General features: G+C 45.2%; 1 protein-coding gene across 1 annotated transcript; it reads left to right on the top strand.

Moving 5' to 3' along the window:
- The first annotated feature begins 2,601 nt into the window (after positions 1 to 2,601).
- On the top strand, positions 2,602 to 18,984 carry EGFL8 (EGF like domain multiple 8). Its single transcript, XM_054978984.1, has 10 exons — positions 2,602 to 2,679; positions 3,399 to 3,535; positions 6,299 to 6,418; positions 7,474 to 7,586; positions 10,485 to 10,580; positions 11,615 to 11,779; positions 14,116 to 14,211; positions 16,015 to 16,091; positions 16,543 to 16,684; positions 18,245 to 18,984. Exons 2-10 carry the CDS (start codon positions 3,432 to 3,434, stop codon positions 18,292 to 18,294), a joined length of 963 nt encoding a protein of 320 aa, XP_054834959.1. The 5' UTR covers positions 2,602 to 2,679; positions 3,399 to 3,431; the 3' UTR covers positions 18,295 to 18,984.
- The last annotated feature ends 1,646 nt before the right edge of the window (positions 18,985 to 20,630 follow it).

Here is a 20,630-nt window from a genome sequence, read left to right as displayed (position 1 = left end):
TTAGCAAAAATCCAATACAGAGCTGAAGAAATGCTGAAACAGAACACAAGCAATTCTAGGGCTGACGTTAGACAACACAGAACTACCCAGTAGGATCATACTTAAAGCCACTGGTAGTACATAGTAGCGCATACTTAAAGCATCAGATGGGACATAGTGGCAAAGTCTATGGTTCCTAACTTGTTAACAAAGCATCTCTTTGAGATCCCCTCCCTACAATACAGCCCTCCTATCTGAGCGAAAAAGCCCTCTTGAATAATTCAGGCAGGCCGTTCCATAGGGCGGGGGCCACCACAGAGGATGTACATGTACGGGCAGCAGACACACACGATCCCTAGTGTGCACAGACTAACAAGTTGTCATCACTGGGGCAATGAGGTTCCCAATTGGTTGGGAGAAAAATGTTCTGCCCATCTAATAGAGGCTTAATGTATGTAAATGGGCAGCTTGAAACTTTTCATGGCATGGAGGAAAATTAAACAACATCCCATTTAGCCTCTGTTAAAGGAACAGAATGGCTTTCTCCAGGCCTGTTGGGAAACCTACTTGCAATCTTACATGTAAGGAAACAGAACTGGGGAGTGGGCGGGTGTTTTTTGGAGGGTTGCTAGGACAGTTTGGTCTGGTTACTGGCAATGATTTTGCAAAAGCCAGTTAGAAACCAAGGCCACTGTTTAGCGCACATGCTAAAACCAGGATGCATGCATTATGAAGAAGCCACATTGTTAACCTCAACCCACATAAATTGCAAGGGATATGTATGTGCTTATGTTCTGGGTCAGATCACTAGTGCAGTCCACATAAAAGAAGGATGACCCAAAAGATATGTATAATTTGGAGAAATACAGGCCTTCAGCCTTGCTGAGGCATGAGCACGCTGGGAATATTGAGAAAGAGAAGTAGGTGCCACCACAAAATGATTGCCATTAGAGAGGGTAGGACTGGACGTGTGCTTTGGGGAAGAGATACTGTTTGGTTTCCACAGAAAGGGGAGTGTTTACTCCATGTGTTTCCACAGACAGGCATTGTCGAGCCCCAAGAGCTAAGAGTTTATTTTATTGGCCAAACCAAGTTGTGATTCAGCTAGGATACGCTCAGAGCTAATTTTTTCCTGTTCTGTTCAATACTCTTTGGCTTTTACCCCTAGAAGCAAATGGGTGCCAGGAAACACATCCGCCCTGAGCCTGCTTGCGGGGAGCGCGGAATATAAATACGATAAAATAAATAAATAATAAATAAATCAGTGGGCACCCTGTCACCCTTGGGTGCCATATTGGGCAATGGCAGATTATCTTACTGACATATCTAAGATGGGGATTCTCCTTAGAATGAGGGAATCTTATAAATATTTTGGTTGTGAATCCCCTGACATTTTGACATTGTTTATCAATAGGAATTATTTATTTATTTGTATTTCTGATAAAGTATAAAGAAATAAAGTTGTTAGTTGTAAGCCCGGCCTAGCTATCAGATTCTTTGAAACCATTATACATCCTTTGTTTGTTACAGTTCCCAAGCTACAGGTGGGTCCTGGAGTTCTCCTGGAATTACGTAATTGATCTCCAGATGACAGAGATCAGTTCCCCTGGAGAAAATGGCAGCTCCAGATGGTGGACTCTGTGACATCACATCACACCCTCCAATGAGCTCCCTTCCCTCCCCAAATCCTGCCCTCCTCAGGCTCCACCCCCAGATCCTCAGGAATTTCCCAGCCCACAGCTGGCGACCCTATTTCAGCATTAAAAAAAGAACAGCTGAGTTTTCTAAAATGATATAAGATTGTAGAGTTAAAGAAATTTTCTGTTGCCACAATTCCATGCAGGGAAAGGCCTCTTTTCTTGCATTTCTGTTACATATGAGAGGAGGCGGAGGGGACCTCCCACTCTGCATTCAGCAGTAGGATTGATTAGGATGGGGGCTTGCTGGCACTATGCCTTATCTGCTGAGCTGTAAGTAGGCCTCAGCTGGAGGGGGGAGTGTCGGCAATGGCTCAGCCCACCCAGACACCCGGCCCCAGCATCTGAAGCGTCTGTGCGAGACAATGCGTGGCTGTAGCTGGTCCGTTTGTTTTAAAGGCCGACATCTGTGGGAGATATTTTCCGTCATAGCCTGGAACCAGTTCCTGCCTTTGTCTTGTTGTAAGTGGCCTGACGGTGACTTCATTGAAAGCCCAAAATCGCATACCACCTCCTGCCAAAATCACCCTCCAGTCCCAACATGCAGCTCGCCCATACCCCAAATATCTTGGTGTTGTGGAGGGAGGGACCTTTCCCCATAATGGCTCTCCATTCGAGCCTAGTGACCCTCGATGACAATGGACTGGCTTGTTCTGTGGGGGGTGAGGAATCCAAAGTGGGGGAAAGGGGACAATGAGGCCCTGTTCGGGCCACTCGCCTCTTCGGCGGGTACAGGGTCAGGGGGGGCGTGACTCATGCCAAGGGATGAAATGCCAGGGGGCATCAGCCAGAGGTGGGTGGGGGATTTGCTGCAGCTACAGGAGTGTATGGATGGATACAGTCCAAGAGAGGTGGGGATTTGGCTGTTTCTTTTCACTGTACACACACAAAGCCCAGCTGGGTTGGAACAGCCAGCCGGACTCTGCAGCCGTGAGGCTGGGATCGTGAGGGTAGCCGGCACTGCAGGAAACTCTGGAGCTGACAGAGAGACAGAAAGAAACAGGTAGGTTTGTGTGTGCGCGTGTGTATTTGAAAGAGAAGGAAGAGATTTTGATCACCTATGACATAGTGCTTAGCGTTAAACTAGAAATGGGGAGCTGCCACAGGTTCAAATCCCCACTTGGCTCCACTGGGTGAGCATAGGCCAGTCTCTTGCTCTCAGCCTGACTTATTGTTCTGTTTTGCCAACTTGTAGAAATGTTTGTGCTACTCATGGGCAATCTAGGAGTGGTTTGGAAAGCATTACAAAAAAAGATGGAAGGGTTTTAGAGCCCAGTTAGTGCTCAGTAACAGCCGGTACATGCAGGTTAGGGTTGCCAACTGACCAGACAGAAGAACAGCCTTGTGAGCTCCTGTGACTTTAACAGTTTTAAAAAATGCAGGAATCAACCATGAAGAGAACTGTGGTTCTCAAAAGCTTATCCTGCAGTAAAGTTGGTTAGTCTTAAAGGTGCTACTGGACTCTTTTCTATTTTGCTACTGCAGACTAACACGTCTAACTCCTCTGGATCCAGGAATCAGCCAGTGAATCTTATCTTGGCTTGGAGCTAAGCAGGATCTCTTGCTAACGGCTGCAGTTCAAGCTGCTTCTCATGACACAGCTATGGGGACCACGGGAAAACATGGCAACTCTTAGTGCACACATACAGAAAACATTTCTTTCCTAGCTCTAGTTTATCATCGCTTGTCAACATGCTCATCCAGTCCTCTTTTGTCCCACAGGTCCTAGACTGAACCCCTCCTCCCCACCTTAATATGAGGTGGCCAGGAGTTGTTGGCCCCACAGCCTTCCTCTATCGGGGGCTTCTCATTACCCTCTTCCTATGGGAAGCAACTGGAGAAAGCAAGCAGCCAGAAAGGTAAAGGAAGTGATGAAGAGGCGGTTCAGCCAATGGGAGAGCACAGTGCAAGCAGGATATCTACGTATTCTCCAGGGTCAACAGGCCGAAACCAAAGGTTGATTAAAGCAGTGTAAAGACCATAGGGGAGGCTGAAATTAATGGGTAACAAAAAGTTCTTCCTTACACAGTGCAGTTTACCTGTGAAACACACTGCCACAGGACAGCCACTTGCAGAAATTATTTTTTAATTAAAGGATTAAATTAATCAATAGAAGAGAGGCCTATCTAGGTTTACCACTCCCCAGGGGTTTTGTATGTTTGCTAGGCTGAAATTCCACAGATGCTGCTTTTTCTACAGCAGAGATACATGGAAAATGCTTCACCCACAGACTTTACCACCTATCATGCAGAAAGTTAAAGATATTGGAGCCCTGCCAGTTAAAATAACAACAACATTCGATTTATATACCGCCCTTCAGGACAGCTTAACGCTTACTCAGAGTGGTTTACAAAGTATGCTATTATTATCCCCACAACAATAACTCTTTGAGGTGGGTGGGGCTGAGAGAGCTCCTAGAAGCTGTGACTGACCCAAGATCATACAGCTGGCTTCAAGCGGAGGAGTGGGGAATCAAACCCAGCTCTCCAGATTAGAGTCCCGCACAGTGTATCGGCAGCTGCTAGGCATGACAGCAACCTTGGGAAAGCATGCCCTTATTTTCAGGACTAATGGCTTCAGTCTGGGGTGGGGTGGGGAGGTCTAACAATGCAATCCTAAGCAGAGTTACAGCCCTCTAAGTCCTGTTGAAGTCAAAGGACCTCAAAGAATGCGACTTTGCTTAGAATTGCACTGTAAAAGACCACCTTTTCTGAGTTCAACCTGCTGCCCATCAAAGAAAGATCTTCATCAGAGGTTGTGCCCTTGTGGTTCAGAAGGCGTGATGGGCATCTGCTGGAAGGCCTTTTTCTTTAGTGGCACCTAATGCCAACTTTGTGCTGCTAGGAAATGCCATCTTATTCTCTTATGCTTTTGAGATCCCTTTTTTTATCCTGCGGCTTTATGTTTCTTAATCATCTCGTTGCTACTAGTCTTTATGTTGTTACTTTTTTATAACCTATTTTTTCTACTCTATTTGTAAACCACCGATATGCAGAAAAGCAGGGTTAGAAATTCCCTCAAATTAGGTAAGAAATAAGAAGAGAGATTTAGTGCCACAATGCTCTTATACTTTTCGGGGTTTTGTAAAATGTGCAGTTCTAGGTTTTTATTCTCAAAAAAGTCATGCAGAAATTGTATTATGTTAGCAGTTTTTTTAGAAGAAATTATTTATAACCATGTGAAAAGAAAAGCGAGTAGCCCAAGAATTCCTATAACGGCAGACCCTGAAAAGCCATGCTCCTTTCTCCTCCCTCTGCTAAAGACACTACTGTCACTCTCTGCAGTGATCACCCAGATTCCAAGATCAAAGAACTCATTGTAGACTGTGGGATGATGAGACACAATCTCTTAGATCCCTCCCTACAAACAAAGGTTTTTTGGTGTTCACGATGCCTCTTGTGCGAAGCTTGGACATAGCGATTTTTCTGCATTAGTGATGTCAAATTCCCATTTTCTGGGGATTTTCTGCCACTCTGTGTAGGCGTCTAAATGTCATGGAACGTGACGCTAAGCAACAAAGCATGTGTGCACGTGCAAAGAAAGTGCATAGGTGGGTTGTAGCTCAATGTGTGTGCAAATTACGATCTTGTGACATTGTGCAGTTCCGAATTTATCTTTTAAAAAGCCCTGCTGTCCAGCTTTCAATGACAAGGCAAAAAGTGTCATTGGACTTCATGGATGAAACAATCCATGATCAGATATCACAGATGGGGTTTCGATGAGACTTCACCTTAAACACATTTACCATCTAGTGAGCCATTCACACATTCAGTAGCCACCAATCATCAAATGAGAAGAGTTTACGTGCACGTGTGACCCACTTCTCATGTTGTGGTTTGCTTTTAAAAAAAATAACCTGCACCCCAACTGATCTGCGACTAGTATAATTCTTTCTGATCTTGGTGATTATTTTAGCAGGTTGCTTTTAATTTGTAACTTGGGCTGCCTGCATGCTATGGTTGCCAACCTCTAGGTGGGGCCTAGAGAGCTCCTAGAATTGCAACTGACCTCCAAACTACAGAGATCAGTTCCCCTGGAGAAAATGGCGGCGTTGGAGGGTGGACTTTATGGCATTATACCCCACAGAGGTTTCTGCCTTCTCCAAACCTCGTCTTCCCCAGGCTCCACCCAAAAAAGCCACAGGAGTTCCCAGTCTGGAGTTGGCAACCCAAGTGTGCATAAAATTTGACCTCCTGGCAGTAATTTTAAAGATTGTTCCTAGTGTTAATGTTTTGCACATAAAAACTCCTAGACTCCCCATGCCCTCTGTCCTCTCTAGCAAAAAGAAAGAAAGAAAAGACATACCAGTTTCGAAGGCAAAGTGCAGAATAACCTCTGTGTGGAAGCAGCCTCTTTCTCTGCTCAAAATGCCCTCCCCCAGATTCTATTCATTTTTTTTAAAAAAAAAATCAGCTTTGGGACACCATTCAGTGTATTTTCATGTAATTTATTTAGAATGTCTGCAGGTAGAATGTGGATTGGTCGGCCAACACGTTTAGCACTCTATATAGCCCTGGTTTAAACCACCTCAAGTTCCAAACCAAGGCCGGTTCAGGCATTGCAACAACCAGAATACCACGATGGATGCCGGCCCTTCAGTTTTCTTCTTCCTTTACCCTCAGCCAGGTGTGCTCCCGCCATGTCTTGCGAATCCCTCTAGTCTACAATGAGACATATGCCAAGCCTCAGCATCAACCCTACCTGACACTGTGCCCTGGGCCTCGGGTCTGCAGCACCTACAGGTATGTGAAGGCATCTCTTGTATGGACTCTTGCCAGATCCCCAGCGTCCCAGACTTTGAGGTTATTGGGTGTGGCTTAATGATGTCATGGGGTGGAATCTGGTGATGTCAGAATAAACAGCGGTATTGATGGTGAGCACTTCCACACACGCACCGCTAAGAATTATATCACAGAGTGTCTGTGAATCTGTGTAGATGCAGACAGATGGCTTTGCTATTCGCCATGCCAAAACAAGACAAATAATTTGGGGATGGATCCTACAACTCTCTTCCACGTTAGATTATATGGCTTTAAGTCTTCCTCCAAGAGAAAGACTTCCTCCCTTCAGCTGCTCATGGGTAAGGATGAGAACTATTTTCTGTAGAGGATGAGGACGATTTAATATTCTCTCTTTAAAATGAATGAATGGGATCAAAGACATCCCTCTTCCAGCTTTATCTCTCTGGAATTCAGTGGGAGATATTCTCTAAGGAGAATTCCAAGGACTGCAGCCGGGGCATACATCCAGCACACTTGAGTACTTTCAAAATGGGAGTTTTAGTTTTGGAACTTTGTCTCTCCCACCCCCCAGTGTACCCCAATCTGAAATTTTTAAAAAATAATAAAACCCTCAAAGAATTTTGCCAGTTTTCATTTCTGCTCTGGTCTAGTTTTTAGAGCAGGAAAGCGTGAGTGCTGGCAGGGTCCTCTTTTGAGCGGGGAGGGTAATCCAGGGCTCTTTAGGAGGGAAGTGCCGTCTAGTAGTCAAAGCAAAATATGGTAAGGACTGTGCTGCTCTTCAGGACTAGAACTGGACTGAATACTTAATACAAATAAGCTTTCTTTAAAGACAAATTCATGGGGGATTAGACCCATCAGTGGCCAACACTGACTGCTAGTGATATTTGCTATGAATGGAACTTCCACATTCTCTCTCTAGTTGCTAGAAACTGGGGACCAACCCAAGGTATAGCTATCTGCACAGGCAGGGCGGTTTAGGATCTGAAGCCACAGGCCTCAACATCTCCGGTGCAAAGAATGAGACCCCACCAATGACACTGGAGTTCTCTCCCCAGGACGACATACCGGGTGGCCACGCGGCAGGTGAAGAAGGAGATCCTGCAAGGCAGTGTGATCTGCTGCCAAGGATGGAAGAAACGGCATGTGGGAGACCAGAAGTGTGAGGAAGGTGAGACCGACAACGTTGCAACTCGTTACTTAACTCTGTTCCATTGAGGGCCAAACTAGACATGACAGCATCCTTACGGCCACCATAAGGATTCCACCGCCATTTTAAAGTGTTTTAAAAATGCTGTGAGAAGCTGATCCTGTTCAGACCTGCAGCACAGTAGACTGAGGCACTCTTCCCCGCCCCCGCCCCCATCCTCCCGTGCCTTACTGAGTGCTGAAATGGCTGCACCCACGAGGACGCCATCCTGTCTAGTTTGTCCCTCAGAACCCAGCCTCTCTACATCTGCACAGTTTGTTTGTTTACATTATTTTTGTTTACTTTTTATTTTGAATTTTTTTATTTTAAGATACAAACATAACATTACAAACTTTCAACATTACAATATGTAAGAAATGGAGTGTACTGGAACAGACCATTAGTAAACTTCATCCAAGCATAATACTTGTAAGGAATAAGCAGTTTGTATCATATAAAAATTAGAAGCAACATTCATTGTATAATTGAATGATCATAGAATAAAGGGATCAAATGGATATGATTTACCAGGTTTTATACCTAAGTAGACCATATAATCCAGAACTAGAAGCCAGTCTTCTAGAAAACTAGAATGGTAGAGGTCCGAATTAACATGAGAGGTTTGGTCAGTAATCTTTTCCATAAAATAGTGATCCCAGATTTTCTTTTTTCTTTTTTTTTTATTTAACAAAAAGGGGTAGAAAAAGAAAAGGGGAAGAAGGGGAAGAAAGTCAAGACAAATATATGACTATGTGCTGCAAAGATTACTAAAATACAAAGTTCAAAAACCAAAACCTTTACCAATATTAAAATAGAGATTAATATAATTATTAATTATTAAGCTTAACTAATATATATTTTCCATCTGTTCTACACAAGCACAATTTGGTGATCCCAGATTTTCTTACGCCATAAAGTAATAGAAGGAGGCTTGGGCTCTTTCCATACTGCAGCAATGGTGGACTTCGCTGCCACCAAAAGGATAGCGATTAATTTTCTCGTCCCCTTTGGTATATCAATATCCAACCGTAAATTAAGTAAAACCCATTCCATATTGATAGGAAGAGAAAACCCTGTAACCTGCTCAATGTGTGATAAAATGTCTAACCAAAATTTCTTTATAGTTATACAATGCCACCAACAATGTAAGTATGTACCTATTGCACTACATAGTTTCCAGCAAAATGGCTGGATTGATGAGTTGATATGGTGTAGTTTTTGAGGAGTTAAGTATCATCTTGTAAATAATTTTATAGATTGAGTTCTGATATTAATTGAACTAGTGGTGAAAATGTACGATCTCCAGATCATTGACCATTGCGAATTGAAGATAATAAATTTACAGTCTGTATTCCATATTCCGTTTGTTTACATTATTTATCGTCTGCCTAAAGCCCTTGGGGCTCTTTAGCTTGGAGAAACAATGCCTGAGGGATGACATGATAGAGGTTTACAAGATTATGCATGGGATAGAGAAGGTAGAGAAAGAAGTATTTTTCTCTCTTTCTCACAATACAAGAACTCATGGGCACTCAATGAAATTGCTGAGCAGTCGGGTTAGAACAGATAAAAGGAGGTACTTCTTCACCCAAAGAGTGATTAACACATGGAATTCACTGCCACAGGAGGTGGTGGAGCTTCAGGCATAGACAGCTTCAAGAGGGGATTGAATAAACATATGGGGCAGAGGTCCATCAGTGGCTATTAGCCACAAGGTATAGATGGAACTTTCTGTCTAAGGCAGTGATGCTCGGTATTCTTGATGTTTGAGGGGGGGGCAATCAGTGGGAGGGCTTCTAGTGTCCCTGCCCTGGCAGACCTCCTGAGGACACCTGTTTTTTTGGCCACTGTGTGACACAGAGTGTTGGACCGGATGAGCCATTGGCCTGATCCAATGTGGCTTCTCTTACGTTCTTATGTTATGTTCTCACTGAGACTCAGGGTGGATTACACAATGTAAGTCAGTACAGTGTAGTCAAGAACATTTCAATAAACAGTGTAATAAAGTCTATAAATGAAAATTTGCAAAGATTTAAAACAGCAGAAATCCAATACAGAGTTGAAGAAATGCTGAAATGGAGCATAATTTGGGTGTGACACTGAAATACAATAGAACTGAATTTAAACGGGTTATTCGTGTAGACTCAACTTTAATTTTAAACCGTCTCAAACTACTAGAGAGTTGCAATATATAAATCTATTAAATACACTGAAATGTTTAGAGTTTCCTGTGACCCACTGTTCTCCCTGGGAGAGTTCATAAATTCCAGTTTCCTCTGATAGTGGGTGATTCTGTTGTGTCTCTGGATCAGGAGAGTCCTGATAAGAAGTGGGGCAGAATTACTGTCTAACATCGACAGTAGAAAAGTGAAAAGAATCATGCAGAGAGACAATGTGCAGCCTTCTCTGAGGACAGGTAACTCTGCTGTGTCCTCGCCTTGGGAATCACGCGATGATCCAGTCACACACCTGAGGCAATGACATGCCTGAGTCACATCTCTTGGTGGAGGCTGAGGTAAGAGCAGAAGAGGAACTCACGCACAGATATGGCACTCAGCCTTTTCCTCCCGCTCCATCAGTGGGTACTTGGGGGCTCAGCCTCAGATGAACCTTTGTTTAATTACTTTATCTCTTGGCATGGTTTGGAAATTACTGCTCTGACCATTTTTACAAGTGACTCTGTAAAAAAAAAAATTCCCCTTTGGTAGGTTTCTGCCCAAGTGAAAAACTCCATGTTGCCAGATGTACGTGTGTTTTTTCAAATGCCTTTTCTTCTGTGAACTTTCCACATTTCAGTTAAAATCATCACCAATGAATACACTCTCCATGAAAAATGTGTTGACAAGAATCTTAGTTGTGCTCTTTCCTTTACCTCCCCAGCTGTCTGCCACAAACCATGTCAGAATGGAGGCACCTGTGTTCAGCCAAACCAGTGTCAATGCCAGCCGGGCTGGGGGGGACGGTACTGCCATGTTGGTGAGTGGAAGGCCATAGCTGTGGGCGCCCTGCTCTCTCTCCCTCTAATTTTCACTTCCCAGTCTGCTCCAGCCTAAGACCCTGGAGAGCTTCTGCCAGTCAGAGTAGACAGTACTGACCTGATGGGCCAAGGGTGTGACTCAGTGAAACAGCTTCATGTGTTTAGATGCCGCTCTGTTATACCATTTTCCCACATTTGGAAGGATGGCTCCATTCAGAAAGGGCAGGTTTGGCACCAAGGCCCTAGTTGCTGACCCTTCCCACATAGCTCCAATTTTAACCTCTTACTAGTATGTTCCTTTTGTCAGCTCTAACCGTCCACGCACAACCCCAATACTGCTGTGTCTCATACCTCACCTTCAGCTCACAAATGATTCTGGGTCCTGCTTCCCCCTCCCCACTGCTGCACCCAAAAAAGGGGTGGCCCTTGAACTGTGCAAGGCAGGAAGGAGCCATTACTGCTGCCAGCTACTCACGGATCTGATGGGGCAGGCACAGTTCCTGAGGGGCTGACACGTCGGCCAAGCCGCAGGTGGGGTAGGCACAACTTGTGAGCAGCTATTGCTGCAGATGAGCCAGGCCTCAAATGCGGCAGATGCCAACAGACACAAGAGCCTACTTTTCTTCCTCCCTCTATCAGACAGGGTGGGGCTGTGGGTGCTTGGTGCCCCCCCCAGTGTGGGCCCCAGAGCAGACGTCATTATTGCCCCTTGGTTTAAAAAAAACCCCTGGGCCACTAAATTGTCCTTTTGTTCCCTCCCCCATCAAGAAAGCCAGTTCCTAGATTCTATAGCTACTAAAATATGTTCTAAATGTTTTAAAATAAATAATTATAAATACCCAATGTACTTGGCCAGAAAGTGCCTGGGTATTTTCTTATTTCTCCCAAGATTTGCTGCAGATTAGCAGTCTTCATTAAAGAAAAAAACTTGCTATTTTTTAAGATAGTTAATGATCTTTGCAGATGGGCAGATTCCTTTCCGAGACCACATGCAGACTCCTAAATCTGGCTCCTCTTTCTTTCTCTCTTTCAGATTTGGACGAGTGCCGGGCACCTGTTTCCCTCTGTGCACAGCACTGCGTTAACACCCCAGGGAGCTATTATTGCCAGTGTGACCCCGGCTATACTCTGGGTCCAGATGGCAAAAGCTGCATTCTGCTTCCTACAGCCCAGGCTGCACCTGGGCCCAGCAGCAAAGGTGCGTACAGTGCACTACAGTGTCACAGGTAGGGATGTGCACTTTGGGTTCGGGAATCAGGCCCGATTCAGCACAATTTGGTATTACTGGGTCAGCCTCAGCATTGCTGAAGCGATTTGGTAAAACCTAAGCAAAGCTTACTGAAGCGCTTTGGAACGCTTCGGTAAGCTTTGGGTAGTGCAGCAGACTCTTCCCTTGCCCCAGCAGTGGTTCGGGGCACCTTCTTTGTGGGGGACAACTCTCCCTGAAACTTGGGTGGTTGTGAGAGGAGGGTTAGGAGAGGGTCCCCTGCAAATTTGGAATTATTAGGTATGAACATGCCCCCACCCCAGGTTCCCAGATAGCTAGGAACAGCATTTCCCATTGTTTCCCATTGGAAACAATGGCTGAATCTTACCTAATAATCCCGAAGCAGTTTAAATACACAAAGCCGAATCTTTTTTTGATGCACACGCTGTGTTGGGTTCCTTCAGGGTAGGAATGAGCTATAACAAATTTAACTGTGTCTAATTCAAAATGTTTTGGAAAGTAATGGCAATTTTTCCACAGGCAGTTTGGGCAATCCTTTTGCTGACATTTAATCACCTCATCTGTGAGTCTCTCTACATGAGACATCTTACACAGGGATGCTAACGTGTGGGGAACAATATATATTTATTTAGACATTTATACCCCCCTTTTCTCCTCAGTGCAGAGACAAAGTGGCTTACAACATTGTTCCCTTGTTCTCCCTCACAACAACCCCCCCTCACTGTGAGGGTTAGGCTGAAATAGTGTGATTGGGTCAAGGACAGTGTAGTGTCCGGAGACAAATGGTTCTTTTCCACCAAAGAATTTAGAGGCAATAAATATATAAGTACTTAAGAGAATAGAAAGATTTTACTGAAATCTCTATAGTGGGTCACAATAAAGAAAACAAGTTATAAAGAGAATACATGCCCCCTAGACTGCTGTTGGGAACTCCAGAAAATCTAACAAGTGGACTCTTGGTATGGACAATTGCACAGTACTGCTCCACAGTTCATCCTAAACTGAGGTTCAAAACTAGAGATCCACTTTTTCTTGTTTTCCAGGGTTCCTGGCAGCAGTGTAGAGGAATAAGCATATACGCATATATTCTCTGTTTATTGTTGACTTCTTCTCAGTGAATTACCTGGGATTTCAATAAAATCTATTTCAATGGTTGTTGTGGGTTTTGGCATTGTAGTTCCTGATGTTTCGCCAGCAGCTGTGGCTGGTATCTTCAGAGGTGTAGCACCAAATGACAGAGATCTCTCAGTGTCACAGTGTGGAAAGGATGTTGGCAGGTCATTTATATCTACTCAGGAGGGGTGGGGTTGAGCTGAGTCATCCTGTAAGAGTTTCCCAGGGTGTGGAATGCTAATAGCGGGAGGCTTCACTGTATCCTGAGGAGGTTCTTTTGCATATGGATTGGTGCTTGATGTGCTAATCTTCTCTGCAGGGCTATTGTCAGGTATAGAGTGTTTTGTTAGCCAAGACCACGGCAATACAGCCCAAAAAACCCACAACAACCATCATTCTCCAGCCGTGAAAGCCTTCGACAATACATAAAATCTATTTCCTTTGTTGTGTTTAGTGTGTTTATTGCTTCTGAATTCCTGGGTTTCTCACTCCAAGGTTTTGAGAGACCCTGCCCCCCATTCTCTCTCCCCATTGGTTTGAGGGATGGAGGGGAGGAAAGTTTTAGAAAGTGGCACTGCCCCGATCATGTAATGTTGCTCTGAAAAATACTCAGAAGTGGCATCATGTCACTGGCCTGATGCTGACATGATGCTCCAGAATTCAGGCAAAACTCTATGGTTTTACCATAGTTTTGTCTAAATCATAGAGAGCCCCATCAACAGCAAATGGGAGACATGACATCACTTCTGGATATTTGCTGGAAGTGATGTTGTGTGGTTGGCATGATGTCATTCCCCCTCCCCCCTCTCCTGCTGGTTGATGGCAGATGGCTGGCCTTACGCTCTGCCATCATGGGATTGCCAAGTGACCTGCATGGGGCAAACACACAGAGGTCCTCTCCCTATCATCAGCAACATTCCAGAACCAGCATCACTGACCCCAGGGAAGGGATGTATGGGCAGCAACTTCCACCACGTTTGCCCCACCTAGACAATTTAGCAATCATGTGGAGGTAATAGGTGGTGGTCTCCCATTCAAGTACTAACCAAGGCAGACCCTTCTTAGCTTTCAAGACTAAGCCTTCCAGTTAAACCTAAGAAAGGAATGTGGGGCTCTTGAGCCCAGACATGAAAGAAAAACAAAGAAACCCTCACAAAAGGAAGACATGGGATGTGAATAACTTTGTGTTACAGGGGTGCGTGTTTGGAGAGACAAAGGTGCTGAGGATTGGGGATCCAAGGAGGCAGAAGAGCAAAGACTGGGGCCTATTTCTCATGGCAAACCCACAGGTAAGCATGTAGAGCATACAGTGGAATGCTCCCCCATACAGCATCATATATTTTCATCCAGAGGAGCTCAGGGCATCATACGTAGTTCTCCCTTGCCCATTTTACCTTCACAATATCCCTGTGGGGTAAGTAAGGTGAGGTTGATTGGTTCAGTGTGGGTATTTGAACCTGACACTCTAACCACTTAGAAACACTGCCTTTCTATAAAAAAAAAACTCCTCTCCCTAAAAACTTAGCATGTCAAGAATTCTAGTTTATTTATTTATTTAAAATATTTATAAATTCACCTTTCTCCCAGGAAACTATAGTCCAAGGTGGGCCACAAAAGATGTTGGCAGGTAATTTATATCTACTCAGGAAGGTAGGTTTGGGCTGAGTCATCCTGTAAGAGTTTCCCAGGGTGTGGAATGCTAATGGAGGGAGGCTTCACTGTATCCTGAGAAGGTTCTTTTCCACACTCTGACACTGAGAGATCTCTGACTTTTGGTGTTACACCTCTAAGATGCCAGTCACAGCTGCTGGCGAAACATAAGGAACTACAGTGCCAAGGCCATGGCTATACAGCCTGGAAAATCCACAACAACCATCGTAAACAATGTCAGTTGGTAAATTACATCCCCTTAAGCTTCTGTTAATGGAACAGCGCATTTTTTTTCCTCCAGGTTGTTCACAACCTAACCCCTGTGCACTGGATAACTGAATGGGGGTATTACCCTAATTGGGGATGGTGGTCTCCCTGTGAGTTGAGGGAATAAGCGTTCAAGGAGATGCAGCAAGAGGGAGTAACCGGGATATCTCCACCGGGATATATCAGGATTATTCCCTTAGAGAACTCTCAAGTAAACAGGTGAATGTACAACAACCCCCACCCCCGCGGAGGCATTCTGAGGCCTTTTAGGGCCTCCTTTGTTTTGCACAGCTGCTCCCCAAAGTTCCCCAGACCCAACTCTTTAAAAACCTGCACGTCTAGCTTGACCGATTGCCATGGAAGCTCGCTGGCTGACCTGGGGCCAGGCACACACTTTCAGCCTAACTTACCTCACAGGGTTATTGTGAGGATAAAATGGAGAACAATATAAGCAGCTTTGGGTCCCCACTGGGGAGAAAAGCGGGGTATACGTGAAGTAAACAAACAAAATAGTACAAGCATGTGAAGGTTTGGCTCCACACATCAGCCCCTTGCAGGGGGCCACGTCTCATGATAGGGGCAGCAAAGAGCGTAACTGCAACAGGGCCAGGGCCACTCACAATTCTCAAGGAAGCCCTGGCCTCCTTCTCTTTAAGCAGCTGGTCATAGTCACCATCACAGTGACTAAAAGGGGAGACGAGTGATAAAAGGCTGAGATCATGCTTTACAAAAGGGGGCTTGAGAACAAGCCTCTACTCTTGAGTTTGGAAGAGTCTTTAAGGAGCATTGGGTGTGTGTGTGTGTGTGTGTTAGGATATGGGTCACCTCCTTCAGGTAAGTGTTTGAACAAGATCTGCAAATGGATTAAGACCATTAAAAAAAGCTCAAATAGCAACCACAAATGGTCTTGATTATAACAGGGAAAGGAGCTTAGTTCTCTTCCAACCTCAAAATGGTCTCCTGGGACCTGCTATTTATCCCCCTCAGGGAAAATATACAGATCATCTATATGTTTCCCCACCACCACCACTCCCCCATGCCTATGAGGCTGTCCATAGGAGTGTTGGTTTCAGAGGATCCTAGCCCTGTGTTCTCGTCAAGTCAGATCCCGACTTGTCAACCCTAGTAACTCCAACCTCACTTCCTCTGCTCTATCACCTTTCCTTGCCTCCCAGAACAAACGTCAGCGATGCAGGAGAAGATCTCCAATGAAGTCCAGGAACTTCAAGTGAAGCTACAGCAGCTAGAAAAGGTGAGGATATTTTTTAAAAAAGAGTATTATGTCCGTCTCCAGAAGCAGTTTCCAAAAAAAGGGACCGCAAACTACTGAACCATCTGTCCTTACACATAAGTGGTGGCTCGGCAAACAAGCTGCTGTTTGGCGAAGAGAGGAGGGCATTGTTTTGAAGCAGTGGGGTGGCTTCCTCCTCCCGACAGGCCTCTTTAGTGAAGTGGAAATGGCATCACTAGAGACAGAAGAGATCTGAGGGACAAAGCGGTGAGCACTGTGTGAAACAGTCCAGCACTACCAGTCGCCTCCAACCGTTGCCACTGCTGCTCTGTCAGCATTCCCCTCAGAAGAGCATTCCAGTAGGGATGGGGCCTAGTAAATGAATCTGGGGAAGGGGCGGGGGGAAGTTTGATGGATTGAACTTGTGTATTTCCCAGACGCTGCTGTAGCTTCCTTCTCCCTCCCTGTGCAGCGCCTGGATCGTGCAATTTCTGCCCTGCCACCCTCCCTGGAACCAACCCAACTGAAAGAGTTGTGGAGCCGCCTTCAATACCTTGACCAGGTGGAATCGCTCAGTGACCAGCTCCTGTTTCTTGAAGAGAAACTGGGGGATTGTGAGTACCGGAAATACCTGCCAATAGCCCCCCACCCCAACCATATGTTTAGCAGCACCGAGAAAAGATTTCTGCCCAATGGAGTCTCTAGATCCTGCTAGGAGCTGCCTGAACCAAGTCAGAACATTGGCTCACTGAAGTATTAGCTGCTCTTGATTGGCAACAGGTAGGGTTACCAACTCCAGGGTGGGAAATTCCTGGAGGTTTGGGGGCAGAGCCTGGGGAGGACAGGATTGGAGAGAGTATGGACCTCATAAGGGTTTTAGGCCATACAGCCCACCCTCCAAAGCTGCCATTTTCTCCAGGGGAATTGACCTCTGTAGCGTGGAGAGCAGTTGCAATTTTGGGAGGTTGACACCCATAGTTGATGCCTGACCCCTAACCTATGTCACTTTAGCCGGAGAGGTGGAAGACTGAATCTGGGGCCTTTTGGCTCCTCCCTGGAGGAAAAATGATTTCCCTCTTAAACAGAGGATTCAAGTGTGTAGCAAAAGTTTTTCATGGCACAGAGATAAATAACATCCCATTAAATATACTGTGACTTGATGGTGCATGAGTACACGGCCATGCCTGCACACACTCAAACTTCTGTTAAAGGGGCAGGACATTTTTTCCCTCCAGGTTGCTGGCAATGCTGACTGAATGCCCCAGCCATTGATAGTATTTATTTACACCATGTAACTGGCCTTGTCTCAGTAAGACTATAAATATCATAAACATAAGATAAAAATAGATTTAAATGCACACACTCTCTCTCATCTGGAAAGGTGCCATGGAGCCTTTGGCCTAGTTACCTTTGGTACAATGTGGTTGTTTTATTAAAGTCCCACACTTGCTACTTTACAGCTGTTCAGCACCTCCACTGTTCTGCCTTGAAGATACTTTTTTCCTAGGTTTGCTGTGCTAATTTGACATCTAATACCATCATCCCCACCCCCAGTGCATGTAGCTTTCTAAACTGCCAAGCAAGGTTAACCTGCTCCTGACAGAAAAGCTTCTGCCGCAATAGATCTGTGGGGCTTTTTTTCTGGGAGAAGAGGTGGTGGAACTCAGGACCACACAATGACGTCACTTTGGGTCAGCTGGAACAAGGGGGGAGGTTTTAAAGTTTAAATCACCCTCGGCGAAAATGGTCACATGGCCAGTGGTCCCACCCCTTGATCTCCAGAGGGGAGTTTAGATTGCCCTCCGCGCCACTGGCGCGGAGGGCAATCTAAACTCCCCTCTGTCTGGAGATTGGGGGTGGGGCCACCAGTCATGTGACCATTTTCAAGAGGTGCCGGAACTCTGTTCCACCGCGTTCCAGCTGAAAAAAAGCCCTGGATCCGCCTTTGAGGGCCCATAAGACTTTTTTTCAAAAAATGGAAGTCTTGTCTGGGGGCCCTTTCTCTGGAAGCACAGCTGGCATACCTGTGAGATCAATCAAGGGGAAACTCTTCATTTGTGGAACCAACTATTATTCCAATTGGCATGTTTCCCTTTATCCAACCCAACCCCCACATTCATATCACCATCAGTTATGAATCTCCCCAACTTGTTATATTGCTTCTCCCCCTGCAGGTGCCTGTCAGAATGGCAAAAATGGCTTTGGCTACGATATCGCCCGGTGATGTCAGGACTCAAAGTAGAATTTGGGGTAACCCCCCCCCCCCGCCTTTCTTGATGACTCCTAACCATACTGGTAGTGGCTGCTGGGCCCTCCCATTAATATCTGGCCCTTATTTATGCTAAATGAGCACAAATGGTAATTCCTTCAAAGCAAGGTTCAAAGAGCAAGAGGGCAGTCTCAGGTGACTCAACTAGCATTGGGCATGCTGGGCACAAGTTTCTGAGTCACACAGGATTCTTTGGGGAGCATTCAAGGCCAAGCAAGACATCAGGCACATACAAGACAATATGAAAGCAATTTTAAGACCTTTTTAGTTCAATAAGGGACAGGTGAACTCTCCCAATTGAAATCAAGGGTACTTAAAACTGTTTAGCTAGGGTCTGACCATTCTCATTTTTTCAAAAAAAAAATCAATAAAAGTAATGTGGCCTGTCCAGATGGTAATTTTGCTAGTATCTTAATACATCAAAAAGAGCAGTTCCTGCTAGGAAAGATGGAAAGCAGGAGGAAGTCGTCCACCAGTTTGCAAGATCTGAGCAAGGCTGTTAATGATGGGGTGTTCTGGAGGTCTTTCATAGGGTCACCATATGTCAGAAGCGACTTGATGGCACACAACACATACAAATTCCCATGCCAAAGTCCATCGTTGATATTTCTTCGCTAGCCCCCCCCCCCCCAATTTTTGTTTTCAAAACTTTCTGTTGTTTGTTGCATCACTGGGTCCTTCCAGCCAAGGTCAGATACAGCAATCCAACCAACACAGTTCCTCTTTAACTCTTTCTGGTGCTTTGTTTTGAAAAGCACTTGATGCTAACACACTAACTTTGTTTAGAATGTTAATATAGCATTCATTCAGCCTGTCCCTGATGCCCTGTAACTTGCAATGGGGTGGCCGTGTTGGTCTGACATAGCAAAACAAAACAAAAATCTAGTGGTTAACAACATTTATTTCACTGTGATTCTCCCACCCCATCTTGTCTCATAAAAATTCCCCAGCATGGTTCTCCGTTGCGTAACTGTCAGATGAAGTGGGCTGTGACCCATGAAGGCTCGTACAGAAATAAATGTAGTTAGTTTTTAAGGGGCCACTAGATTTTTGTTTTCGAATGCCCTCTCAGTGTATTTCTTCCAAACATCGGCCACTTGCTATTCCATTCTGAGAAGTCTCCTGCCAAGCTGGCTTTCACTGAAGATCTAGGTAAATCCCAGCTATTAGAGAGCCAGTGCAGTGTAGAGGTTAGAGTGCTGGACTAGGACCAAGTTCAAATCCCAACTCCGCCATGGCAGCTGACTTGTGACCTTGAGCTATTCACACTATCTCAGCGTAGCCTACCTTCCCAGACTTTTGGGAGGATAAAATGGAAACAAAAAGAATGAAGTAAGCAGGCTTGGGCCCCAATGGGTATAAAGTGAAGTATAAATGAAGTAAATAAGTATCATTTAAAAATAGAGGCTCCAGTTCTCCTAAATTCCATTGAAACAAGTTTAGTATAACCAAATTTAAATTCTATTATGAAGTTCCTTTACACAGCAGCAACCTGCTTTGACTGACAGCAACCCGTCAGGGTCTCTGGCAGACCAAGGTGTCTCTTTCCCAACACTCGAGAGCCTTTTTAACCTGGAATGGCAGGGACTGAACCAGGGGCCACCTCCTCACAAACCTGTGGGACTCCTGATGCTTTCAGGGGGCGTTCGTTTTGACTAATTTAGCCTGGACTGAGGCCAGAGTCTACTTGTGAAGCCAGTGTGTTGCAGATGGGCTTGTACCAGGGAGACTTGGGTTGACATCCACCGCCATGTTGCTCGCTGGATTGCTTGAGGCTTCTTGCCATTTCTCAGTGAGGCGAAGAAACAGTCGACCTGTGTGTGCTACCCTAAATTCTTAAGCACTAACAGCCAAGCTACAAGTGACGCCTGACTCAGGGTGGACACTTGTCAGCTTCCCTCAAGTTTTGATGGGAAATGTAGGCATCCTGGTCTTGAAGCACTAATGGAGAGCCAGGACGCCTACATTTCCCATCAAAACTTGAGGTAAGCTGACAAGCGTCCAACCTGAGTCAGGCGTCACTTGTAGCTTGGCTCTGAGCCTCAAAAGTAAGGGGGCAGCTTTTGAAGTCATTACCTGTTTCAGAGCTTTCCAGGGACATCTGGTGGGCTCCCACTGGTGCCCAGGGAACTGTTTTAGATGGCTTTTGCATCTGATCCCACCATCATTCACACCATTTATGTATAAATATAAATCATATTAAAAATGTTTTAAACAAAGGGTTATTTTTTGTATATTCGTTGGTGCAGAGAAGGGCTTTGTTCTTGTTCCAGGGAACTGGCGCACCTGCC

This window comes from Eublepharis macularius, chromosome 4, assembly GCF_028583425.1.
Source record: "Eublepharis macularius isolate TG4126 chromosome 4, MPM_Emac_v1.0, whole genome shotgun sequence".
NCBI lineage: Eukaryota > Metazoa > Chordata > Lepidosauria > Squamata > Eublepharidae > Eublepharis > Eublepharis macularius.
Note: the sequence above shows the minus strand (reverse complement) of the source record. Positions and strands in the feature narration are given on the sequence as shown.

Bases quoted from the DNA above. Each gene is read 5' to 3' on its own strand.
- EGFL8 (XM_054978984.1), top strand. From the start codon at position 3,432: ATGAGGTGGCCAGGAGTTGTTGGCCCCACAGCCTTCCTCTATCGGGGG. The intron at 14,212-16,014 runs GTAAGCATGTAG...CTTGCCTCCCAG, and splicing joins TTCTCATGGCAAACCCACAG to AACAAACGTCAGCGATGCAG. The intron at 16,092-16,542 runs GTGAGGATATTT...CTCCCTGTGCAG, and splicing joins AGCTACAGCAGCTAGAAAAG to CGCCTGGATCGTGCAATTTC.